The sequence below is a fragment of the Scyliorhinus canicula genome, chromosome 8, assembly GCF_902713615.1.
Source record: "Scyliorhinus canicula chromosome 8, sScyCan1.1, whole genome shotgun sequence".
NCBI classification, from domain to species: Eukaryota; Metazoa; Chordata; class Chondrichthyes; order Carcharhiniformes; family Scyliorhinidae; genus Scyliorhinus; species Scyliorhinus canicula.
The window spans coordinates 63,990,835-64,003,423 of NC_052153.1; the positions used below are offsets into that span (position 1 = coordinate 63,990,835).

Consider the following 12,589-nt stretch of genomic DNA (forward strand, 5'->3'; position numbering starts at 1 on the left):
GTTACTGTGAAAAGCCCCTAGTCGCCACATTCCGGTGCCTGTTCAGGGAGGCTGTTACGGGAATCGAACCGTGCTGCTGGCCTGCTTTCAAAGCCAGCGAGTTAGCCCAGTGTGCTAAACAGCCCCCTAATTGTGATGTTACTTCCGAGTTTGAAATAACCAGGCAGAAGATACAGAAGTCTGAAGACCTGCACATCCGGACATAGGAACAGCTTCTTCCCCTCAGGTACAAGACTTCTCAACGACTCTCCCTCGGACTGATCGGTTCCCTGTAAGAACGGTATTCACGACGCCCTACGCTGTTCTTGCTCATGTATTTGCTTAGTTTGGCCCTTGTTCCCCACTGTAATCAATCACTATTTGTCGATGTACTATTTGTCAATTATCCTTTTTGTCTACTGTGTCTGTTCCCTTGGCCACAGAAAAATACTTTTACTGTACTTAAGTACATGTGATAATAAATCAATCAATGAATACTATTCCATTCTGTTCTATTCTTTCACACCAATGATGGCTGTAAATATAATGCTAACAATTTAAATACTTTCCACGTGTACGAAAATATTTGCCATATAGTTAATGTTGCTCATTTCTTTTATAAACATATTTCTTTATACCCTTTAAGTGTGATTTTCTTTGCAAAAGTACAGTAAATATATCCTGGTGGAAATTTCTGCAGATGTGTAGACTAGCTTCAAAGAGATCTCAGATTGTAATCATTGTAAAAACTTACACATACCTCGTTCTGCTCCTCATGTTCCAACAAAGCTTGCAGGAAAGCTCGACGCTCATGACTTGAAGATTTTTGATCAAACATACCAGCCTGGATAACTTTCTGGTCCACATTAAGCTTGTATTTGGCAGCAGCAAGAATTTTCTCCTCCACACTGTTGACTGTGCAGAGGCGCAATACACGGACTTCATTCTGCTGTCCAATGCGATGAGCCCTATCTTGGGCTTGTAAATCCTTGGGAGTGAGCAGGAGAGGAGAAGAAAGATAGGATAAAATGAAAATAAAAGAGATTTCAGCAAAATTTGAACCAAAATAGCATTAAATTACAGAATCTACAATTATCCTGCAGCTTACATAATATCCACAAGTTCTGCTTTTAAATTTCTCTCTCCTTGGAGATGACCCACCTCAAAATAAAAGGACTGAATGATTTATGCTTTTGATGCTGCACCAGAGGTGGCCATGGGGCAAGACAGAATAAGTTCAGAAAGGATCAGCAAAATGGATCAGAAAATAGGGTTTTGCATAATTTAACTTCTAGGTGGCTTAGGATCAGGAACAAGCACCAAAAAGAGTCCAGGCTACTCAAGAATTTAGATCTCCAATGTGTCATTAAGTGATAGGATATGGTCTGAAAATTCAGCAATGCTCTTATATGGTTCCTGATATGGTCAGAAATTAACTGTTTCAATTAAATACCTCACACTAGTACAGTGCATTTCACATGATAGAAAATCCTCAGTGAATTACTTGTTTAACGCGAGTGACATCAACATCAGGGCAGCATGGTGGCACTGCTGCCTCACAGTGCCAGGAACCTGGGTTCAATTCCGTCCTCGGGTGACTGTGTGGAGTTTGCACTTTCTCCCAGTGTCTGTGGGGGTTTTCTCCGGTTGTTACGGTTTCCTCCCACAGTCCAAACGTTAGGTGAATTGGCCATTCTAAATTGTTCCTCAAGTGTCCAAAAGGTTAAGTGGGGTTACTGGGTTATGGGGATATGGAGGAGGCATTGCCTAGGTAGGGTGCTATTTCCAAACATCAGTGCAGACTCAATGGGCTGAATGACCTCCTTCTGCTCTGTAGGGATTCTAGGATTTTATGATAATTTTTTTTTTAAATGACCGAACCAAGAGAGAGAAATCAGGTCAGATACCCAAAAGCTAGAGGAAAGACAAAGGTGAAACTGTCAATGTTGCAGCTATGAAAATCAGGAATATTCAAGAGATCAGAATTCTTAAAAGCTTATAGGACTGGAGGAGGCTACATAGATAAAGGCAGGACTATAGTGGTATTTGAAAACAACAATGTGGATTTTGAAATGGAGGTAGTGTTAGATGAGGAACCAGTGTAGGTCAGTAAGCACAAGTCAAATGAGATTTGGAACCAGTTAAGATATGGGCAGAAAAGTTGAGTACATAGGGTGGAAGATCTAAGGCCAGCCAGCATGAGGGTTTCAGCAGCAGATCAGCTGAGGAAGGATTGGAGTTGAATGAGGCAATAGGAGGTGGCTATATGTTGTTTTGTTCTTAATATAATGACATTCTTCGAATAACTCTCCTGCAATTATATTTATGATTTATAACCGCAGCTTAAAAAATTATTCTCCACAGGCATTACAAGATTATTTTCTTTTTTTTTTAAATGGGCACATACATCATATTGACATGTAATAGTAATAACGGATTTTTAAAAATTCTCATGCTTTCTTTTTAAAAAATTACATACAAACTAAAACAAACCATGCTCTTTGTATTAAAATGAATATCACACCTGATGCGGATTCCAGTCACTGTCAAAGATGATAACAGTATCAGCAGCTTGAAGGTTCAAACCCAGACCACCAGCCCGGGTACTGAGCAAAAATATGAAGTACTTTGCGCCTTCTTCATTGAACATTTTCAGCAAAGCACCACGATCCTCTGCCTTAGTTGTTCCTGTGTGTACAGGATAGATGAAGAGATTGAGGGATCAAGATAAAACAATTCAGGAATACACATTTTAACCACAAAAGAAGTCAATTCTCGGTTATTGGGAAATTCACAGGTACAAAACTCCATCACATAAATCTAAACATCATCTGCTTTCAAATAAGAAACTTTTAAAAATCCAAGAATATTATTCACTCCTTCAAGGAGGTCATTCATGGATTATTCCATCATGGATGTCTCTCCCACTTCACATTTTTACCCTCTCCTTTTCAGTGAAAACCAAATTTATTTTCCTAAAAAGCTCGAATGCCAACATGCCGGCACTGTACCTCCTGCAGATAATGGATTTCAGCATGCAACGGATCCTGAAGAAACGGAGCCTGCCCCAGAGGAATAGGGGCCAGCTGGTGAAGTTGGAGAGTTGGCCGCCCAACAAGCCGATGAGGAGGTGGGAAAGAGGTGCTGCATCATGCCTTGTGTATATTGGCACCACCTGTCTTTCGAGGACCTGCTGGACCGAGCGTGTTACCTAATACTCCGGCTGAGCAGGAGTATTAGGTGACATGCTCGGTCTGGCAGGTCCTCGAATGACAGGAGGTGGTGCCAATATACACCACCGCATCTAGCACCACGGGGGTATGGGGAGGACACCTGCTCCCGATGGCCGTCAAGGTGATGGTCACCCTGAATCTTTACACCACGGGGTGCTTAAACGCTCCGAGTGGGGACCTGTCCGGGATCTCGCAGACCTCCATGCATAGGTGCATCCGCACCGTAATGGAGGCCCTGTCTGTCCGGTCGGCAGAGTACATTAGCTTCAGCATGGACCGAGACTACCAGGCTGCCCGGGCAGCAGGATCCACCACCATCGCTGGGCACATGAGGAATTCATTTCACGAACGGAAAGGGGTTCCACTCTATGAATGTGCAGTTGAAGTGTGACCATGAGATGCACATCATTCGCGTCTGTGCCCGATACCCGGACAGTGTGCACGACTCTTTCATCCTGGCACACAACGGTTCCCAACATCTTTGAGGCGCAGCCCCTGTTGAGAGATTGGCTCCTGGGAGACAGGGGACATCTGCTGCGGTTGTGGCCGTTGTCGCCTATCCGGAAGCCACAGACCGAGGCGGAGACTCGCTACAAATGACGCCAATGCAGCAACCAGGGACGTGATAGAGCGATGCAACGATATGCTCAAGATATGGTCCAGGTGCGTGGACTGCTCTCGAGGGACCCTCCAGTATAGACTAGGAGGGTTTCCCACATCATGGTGGCCTATTGTGTCCTCCACAACATCACGCAGCAGAGGGGCGACACGCTGGAGGAGGAAAACGAATGCCAGGCCTTGTCCGATGAGGAAGATGCAGTGGAGGGCCAAGATGACCAGGTCAGGGTGCCCGGGCAGCCACAGGAGGCCGCACAATGTGCGTGCCTGGGCCGCCATGCACAAGACAATCTAATCGCCTCCAGGTTGACTGATTAGGAGGGCGTGGCCACTGTCAGCTCTACTGTTCTACCGCTCCCACATCTCCTTCCCCACGCTCCCATCCCAGCACACCCTCCACCCCCCATCACCACTGCACAGTCCACCCCCACCTCCCACCTATGCCCCCCCTCTGTCCTCCATACCTATTTCACTACATTGTGTTGGCCCTGAATTGGCAACATCAGCGGTCTAGTCCATGGGATCGAGCTCTAGTGCTCCGCATTGTTCGACAGAGTCTGACTCCTGCCCTTGGTAACACATTCCAACACCCACCCGGGTGATTCCGCCATCCACCCCACCCCTCCCCCGGTACAATCTGCTCCCAGCACAGCCCATCCCATCCCTCACATCCTGCAGACAAAGCAGTGAGGCAAGTCGGAACATTAATGTACAGAGGTATTTACTGTGATATATACATGTGTCCTCGCCACTAACACTATCCTATCCGCTGCACCTGTGCCAACTTAAATGGTATCTAGCTTTCTGGCTTTACAAGCACCAACATTCCATCTAGGTGGTTCCTCGGGAGGTACATCAGGAGTGGAGGCGGTCTGCTCCAATCCCTGTCCTGTGACCTGGGTCCACTTTGGTGGCCACCCTCTGGAGCGACCAGACCGTAGTCATTCAGGTGTCCCAGGTGGTGTGGTGTCACGCTGTTCTGCATGCGGCACACCGGATGCACCAGGGGAAGGAGGGGGAATTCAGAGGCACTACGGTGTTCTGGAACCTCGCGTGCAGGAGTCACCGGCATGAGCCCCAGCACCTCCTCCCCTATGCTGTACCCGACGGCACCCAGGCTACTTGTGGGGACAGGATGCAGCCGGAGCGACTCCGCCATCTGGCGCTGCTAGTCCTGGAGGCCCGCTCTCGTCTCGACCAGGGTCCCAATACTAGCAGCCATGGAACACAGGGACTGGTTCACATCCCTTTGGGACTGGGCCACATCACTCAGTGATCATGCCACATCCCTCTATGATTTGCTCAGGTCAATCAGTGCCAGACCAATGATGTTGACACCCACAACTATGGCCTGTTGTAACTGGGCCAAGCTCTGGAGCGCCGCAGCAATGTCCAAGTGGCCCTGTGACAGGCTGCCTTGTCTCGTGCCTTGGCCACTGTCCGCACAGAATGACCCAGGCCGTGGACATCTAGATCCATGTCCGATACCTTCGTTCCCAAAGCATCCACTATGGCACTCATTGTTGGACTCCAACTACCAACTACAGCTGCAGGCACTGGAAGGTTGCAGACAACCCCTCATGTAGTCCCTGCCCTGCTCCTGCATCTCCGGCATAGATGGGACTGCCGTTTCCAAAAGTTCAAGACTCATTTGAACGGCAGCTAGTCCCTGGGGTCAGGCCGCCCTCTAACTGCTTAACCCTCAGGGGTTCCCACTTCCACCTGATGTACTGCAGCTTTTGTGTAGTGCACACCAAATTAGTGCCCCAAGAGTCTTTTCAGCAACATGCCCAACCGAGGTGTCTCTGGGATGGTGGAGGGTTTTGGTGACAGCAGTTCCGCAGAGTCCATGTTGTCCCCAGATGTGTCCTCTGGGGTGTCACAGGGCCGCACTTCAGGCTTGCGATGCCAGCAGGTCCTGCCTCATCGCTGGACTGACGGGGTTGGGGGCTGCTGGACAGGCCCGCCTAGTCGCCAGATGATCCTGTAAGACGTATGACAAGATGCATAGTTAGATTGTGAGTGGGGTGTGGTACACGTGGCTTCGTAATCCATCAGGGGCTCACTTGCTTCCCCGATGCTGACCTCCACTTCGGTGACTGCCCGCTGTCCGGCCCCACCGAACAGGTCCAATGCTTAGTAGTGGTGAGAGGGGTCCAGCGGGCCACCTCCGGTCTGTTCTCACTCTCTGCGACATATAATGCACAGTGTGAGACACTCGGATGTGGGCAGCAAAGGGTGTCCACAGCTAGTGTGCGTGTATGTGTGACGGCCATTTGTGCCAGGTCATGGTGATGGCCCACCCTGGGGGTTTGCCCATCCGCTCCCAGTGCTGCCTACCAGTCCGCCTGGTGTGGGCAGCGTGGGGGAAGGGGTGCTATGGAGGTGGGACTGGGGTGGTGCCAGGAGCATGGGAATGGTTACTCACCCTGGCTGCCCTGAGGAAGTTGTGCAGCTTCTTGCAACACTGCTGGCTGGTCCTAGCTGTGGGGTCAAGGCCTCTGCCACCTGTGCCCAGGCCCGATTGATGTCCGTGGGTGGCAGCTGTCTTCCCATCCTGGGGAAGAAGGGGCCCCACCTCTCCTCCACAGGATCCAGCAAAGTCTCAATCTCATCGGCGAAACAGGGAGCCGCTTTTCGGAGTGCCATCTCGTTTGCTTGAGTGAACATGTGCGGAGCTTGACAAGGTTGAGCGCTGGCCCGACCCCGGTGAATCAGATGCCGTCCTGCATTGGAACTGCACTAGTTCCATATGACGCCAGTGCTAGCCTACTAACAGCTCCTGAATTGCATCGGTACCGGCACTGCTTTGGTCAACGTAGAGCACTCGCAATTCGGTCCTGGCGTCAGCACCTGGTCTCTAAAATGGAGAATTCCGCTGATGGTCTCTGGGAGGCAGACTTGTGGGCTGCAGAAAGAATTCTCATGTCCTCCGCTTATGACTGGATAGCAGCTAGAGGTGAAGATATTCAAGGCTGCGGTAACTTTTGTTAATCTTTTTTAAAATAAATTTAGAGTACCCAATTATTTATTTCCAATTAAGGGGTAATTTAGCATGGCCAATCCACCTACCCTGCACATCTTTGGTTTGTGGGGATGAAACCCATGCAGTCACGGGGAGAATGTGCAAACTCTACATTGACAGTGACCCAGAGCCGGGGTCGAACCTGGGTCCCGACACCGTAAGCAACAATGCTAACCATTGTGCCACGTGCCACCCAGGGCTGCGGTAACCTTGATGGTCGCAGACAGAGAGTGCCCACCTGGCCTTCCTGCAAAGAGGTTTTGTTCCAAGAAGCTGAAAATGTCAGCAACAAGCTGCCACGGGAGCCTGAGCCTCCCGAGCTTCTGTTGTTCAGTCATGTAGCCTTGAGCCTCTGACTATCTGGGGCTATCTCTACTTTGAGCTGCTGCTCTGGCTTCTCCTCTGTCCTGTGAAGCATGTAGCTGTGGAGAAGACAGCTGCTCATGGTATTGCTGCTGTTCATGTTCCCTCTTTACAGGCTGATATAATTTTAAAAAAAAATTTAGAGTACCCAATTCATTTTTTCCAATTAAGGGGCAATTTAGTGTGGCCAATCCACCTACCCTGCACATCTTTGGGTTGTGGGGGCGAAACCCATGCAAACATGGGGAGAATGTGCAAACTCCACACGGACAGTGACCCAGAGCCGGGATTGAACCCGAGACCTCGGTGCCGTGCAGCAGCAGGGCTAACCCATTGCGCCACCGTGCTGCCCAAGGTTGATATAATGACTGCATAAGCTGCTCCCATTCTGCAGAAAAGACTGAGAGCAGTTAAGTTCACACCATGACATGGTTGCTGTTTCTAGCATACAAGTTTTAATGCTTAATGACCTCCCATTGCACACCCTTTGAACATTGTGGTGAGCTCCACACAGCTCAAGTGATCCATGCAATAGCGGTTAATGCCAGGATAGTTTTTATCGTCACTTAATTATCTTTAGCATATTTAAATTTGTGATTCTTACACCTTCAAGACTGCCCACGTTCGTAAGAAATGGAACCAGGAATCAGCCATTCGGCCCACTCTGCCATTCTATCAGACCATGGCTGATCTCCACTTTTCCTGCCTGTACCCCAAAATTTGTTGATCAAAATCTGTCTTAACTCAGTCTTGGCTATGTTATGACCCAGCCTCCACTGTTCTCTGTGAAAAAGAATTTTCATACCTCTGGTAATTTGTCTGACAATGAGTGGCAACAGATGGGGCTGCCTGAATTTTATCAGAAGGAACAGGAGGAATGGAGGCCCTTAAGTGGCTAATTAATGGTCACTTAAGGATCTCATTGCAGCACTACTGGAAGTTAACCACCGACAGGAGGGGCCCTGGCATCCAGCTCAGAAGCTTTTCCCTGTGCTAGCTGGAAGCGGACACAAACTGATTGGAGAACACCCACCACATGCTGAAATACTGAATTTGTTTTCCAGTGTGCATTTCCAATGGTCAACCAGAATTTTCAAAGAATGCCTCATCATTTGATTAAAAATAGGAAACAGACGATGATCAGTTGGTGCAATTTCAACGAGCATTCTGGTTTAGGAAATACCTTGCATTTGAAGAAAAATGTCAGATTAAAAGATTTCAGAAACAAATGAACACCCAGCATATTCTAACTTTTGAGTTGTTGGAGCTTTTGGCGAAATTTGGTTTTGAATTGAGAACAATATCTAATGATGCCCAAGTTACAAATTTCATGTCACAAAGCATTAAATGTGTAATTTCACCTAGCTACAAATCAGTTATTTTCATTAAGTCCAACTGGATGGTATCACATGCATTATCTATCAGTTCGTACTGGATTTTGTTTGCATATATGTCTATATAAATCATTTCACAATGACTTTAATCAGAATCCGAAGGCCCCATTAGTGCATTGAGATGCAGCCAAGTTCTCACGAGTGGAACATACCATCAAGTCTTAAGTATGAAAAACTTCTGTATGCAAAATAATCTTCCATAATGGTCATCAGGGAGGTCATCTGGCAGAACAGCAGTACTCTGTGATTAGTAACTCGCAGTTTTGGCAAAATGCGGTCCAGTAATTCAAATTTTCCTGATGCTCGATATAGGTCTGGACTAAATGGAAATAGTGAAAGCATCAGTATATTAAATTGTTGTACAGTTAGATAAATGCTGTTACTTTAAATATTTATTTGTCCAACATTTAATCAAAATAAAGGCAGAGGTCAAACAGGATAGGCAGAGGTACCAAATTTAACTAATTATGGTGTCAAACAAGGAGATAGAATACGGTTGCACTAGCAATCTCAAACCTTGGGCGCGATTCTCCGACCCCCACGCCGGGTGGGAGAATCGCGGGAGTGCCGGGCGAATCACGCCACTCTGGCACCCACATGCGATTCTCCCACCCACCCCCCAAACGGCATGTCGCCTTTTGCGACAGGCCGCTCGGAGAATCGCCGCTACGATCGAGCGGCGATTCTCCGGCCCGGATGGGCGGTTCACGCCGGCGCCAACCACACCTGGTCGCTACCGGCGTGAACAGCGCGCGACCACTGCGTGTGGGGCCTGTGGGGGGCGGAGGGAGAATCGAGCACCAGGGGGGTGCTTAGGAGGGGTCTGGCCAGCGATCGGTGCCCACCGATCGTCGGGTCGGCGTCTCTGAAAGACGCACTCTTTTCCCTCCGCCGCCCCGCAAGATCAATCCTCCATGTCTTGCGGGGCAGCGGAGGGGAAGACGGCAACCGCGCATGCGCAGGTTGGCCTCGTCATTTAGGCGCCGCGGGCCGCGTCATTCAGGCGGCGCCGCTTTGACGCAAGCGTCAAGGCCCGACGCGCGAGATTGACGCACCGCCACGCCTAGCCCCCTGGGGGTGGGAGAATAGGGGGCGAGGAGCGGCCTCCGACGCCGGAGTGAAACACTCCAGTTTTCACTCCGGCGTCGGCACTTCGTCTCCCTTTGGGAGAATCGCGGCCCTTATTTCTCCTTAGTTACTGCAATATATTCTACTGAATATATTTCAAGAAAAGCACATAAACTCTAAGTTACCACATGGTAATCCATCTTAATTTTAGATCGAAACGACAAGGCATGAAACTGCACAATATGGGAAATGTTCTAGTTAAATCCAATCTTCCCTAATTGTTGCATGATGCAGCAAAACACAAAGTCAAATTCTGTAATAAGCAAATCATTATAGGATTTGAACTCCATCTACACTACCAAAAAAAGTATAGTTTTTTTTAAAAAAGATACCTAAAATTAAGTGTTAAAAAATTGTTTCCTTTTCAGCATTCTCTTACCTTCTCCCCACCATCGATACTTTCCCACCATTCATACATAAATAAAACTACTCAGTAAAAGTGAACAGTCTTGCATTGTTTTCACTCCATCAAAATTGATCGGCCTAATGATAGCAATATGGATGGAAGAAGAAGAAAACATTTCCCACATACCTTTTTGCTTAGTCTAAAAATCAATTAGGTTTGTGCATGATTGACAAACAAACTGGCTCTAAAACACAAAAGCATATATGCCACCTTGAATTTAACTCTTAACTCTCAACATTTGAAGTTGCATCATAAATTTCAAAATATGTACAAAACAAAATGTTTTACCACTTACCCAGTAATGAGCCCTCCATTATAACCCAAGTGTTCAGCAAAAGATTCCTGCAATTGGAAAGCAAAAAAGTCACATTAAGCCAATTATTAATAGTGCAATTTAAAAAACATACTATGAGCATCAAATCTAAAAAAAGTCACTTAGAAAGGTGTGAAAGAAATGATAAGCTGCTTCATGTGCCCTAATAAGTAAAATATGATATTAGTGTGAGTGGGGAAGGAAGTAACTGTTCTTTCACTAGCCTGGCAGATCAAAATCTAATTAAGCTATTTCCAAAAAGCACTTAATTGCATTTAGCTAAATATTTAACAGCTAAATTATACAAAAATAGATAGGTTCCTTGTTAAATTATTTTTAAAGTACTGCATCAAAGCTCGTCAATGAGAGTGATTCTCAGGGCCAGTTCACCATGGGTGCAAATCCTGTTATGGTTGCTAACTCTCGTGTGTGGGCCAGAACGGGATTTGCGTCGCAAGATTTCCGAGTGCGATGCTCCCGGGCCCTCTTCAATGGCGCGATTAGGTTCATGCCCCTGATTTAAATGAATTTACATGCATTTAAATGTAATTAAACAGCTTTACACCATATCCTTGGGCAACATCAGGCCCAACCTGCGTGATGTTACGCCAGTGGGAATCACTACCAGTTTCCAAAAACGGATATCAGTCATGATGACCACTTTGGGGTGTGCAGAGGTGCTTATAACCCCCAGACTGGGCAGTGCCCTGTCACTGCTGGGGCAGAGTCCCCAGGAAATCCTATAGGGGTGAGGGAAAGAGAGGAGAAACAACAATATGTCTACACGGCAGTGGGTGGGCATTCACTGAGAAGTGGGGGGTGGTGGGAAAGAGGAGGTTGGCTTTCTGTGCTCAAGGATTAGGGAGTGCTCCCCTCGGGTCAGAGGTCCCGTGTCGGGTGTGGGGATTTTATGCACTTTGTGATCAGGGCCAAGCTTGCTGCTGTATCAGCCCCCATTCCACAAGAATGACACACAATACACTTCCCCTGCTTTTTTTTTGGACAAAGTGTCAGAAGACTGGGAGTGAAAACCTGCCTGTTTCTGGAAAGAAACATACTGGTTTTAAATCACAATCTGACAATGCCAAATTTGGGGAAAATTCCACCCAATTATTTTTAACAAATAAACATATGGAAGTACAGATTTGATTAAATGCATTTTTCAACATTAAATCATTTCTCTTTTCTCTAGAGTTTTTTTTCTCCACCCAAGATTTCTTGTTGGAATACAATTCCAGGTGGACATTCCTCACTATATAATCCATGACACTTTTACCCACTTCATCTCTGAAAAGGAGTTATATGGACTCGAAATGTGAACTTAGTTTCTCTCTCCACAAATGCTGCCAGGCCTGCTTAATTTACCCAGCGTTTTCTGTTTTTTCCGGATGTCCCTTAGTTCCTGATTCATTCCAAATTTGGAAATCAAATGTTAATTGCATTCCTCGCGCATTCTCACTTATAATCCAGTAAATATTATCTTTTATTGATAGGAGTGCAAGGGAGAATACCAAAACCAAGGTAACAAATACATTACAAGAACAAGTGAACTTAACTGCTAAATTGATGACAAACGTACTGTTTAATTCAGGCATCTCAGTGCAGCCTAGCACTGGAGTGCAACCTTGAATGGAGTGCTGAAGTTTGCTGAGTTAGGGAGTTAGGTGAGGAGGAGGATGGAGATGCTCCTTTGCTTTTTCTAACTTTTTCAATCTGTAGAAACTGGTTCTTGGTCTACTACAGGTGAAGAAGCTTGCTGTTTGGGGGGTATCCTATTATCATAGAATTTACAGTACAGAAGGAGGCCATTCGGCCCATCGAGTCTGCACCGGCTCTTGGAAAGAGCCCCCTACCCAAGCCCACACCACCCTATCCCCATAACCCAGTAACCCCACCCAACACTACGGGCAATTTTGGACACTAAGAGCAATTTAGCATGGCCAATCCACCTAACCTGCACATCTTTGGACTGTGGGAGGAAATCGGAGCACCCGGAGGAAACCCACGCACAAACGGGGAGAATGTGCAGACTCCACACAGACAGTGACCCAGCCGGGAGTCAAACCTGGGACCCCGGAGCTGTGAAGCAATTGTGCTAACCACTATGCTACCGTGCTGCCCGGTGAGTAG

At 47.2% G+C, this 12,589-nt stretch overlaps 1 protein-coding gene across 6 annotated transcripts in view; it reads right to left on the minus strand.

The window, feature by feature from the left end:
• Positions 1-12,589, minus strand: part of LOC119970292 (probable global transcription activator SNF2L2) — a 188,747-nt gene that overhangs the window by 50,355 nt on the left and 125,803 nt on the right. For all 6 annotated transcript variants that reach the window (XM_038804675.1, XM_038804672.1, XM_038804676.1 and 3 more), the window contains 4 exons: positions 10,442-10,488; positions 8,765-8,931; positions 2,504-2,667; positions 740-967 (listed from right to left, as the gene is read on the minus strand). In XM_038804675.1, coding sequence (XP_038660603.1) covers positions 740-967; positions 2,504-2,667; positions 8,765-8,931; positions 10,442-10,488 — 606 coding nt within the window. The remainder of the gene's footprint in view (positions 1-739; positions 968-2,503; positions 2,668-8,764; positions 8,932-10,441; positions 10,489-12,589) is intronic.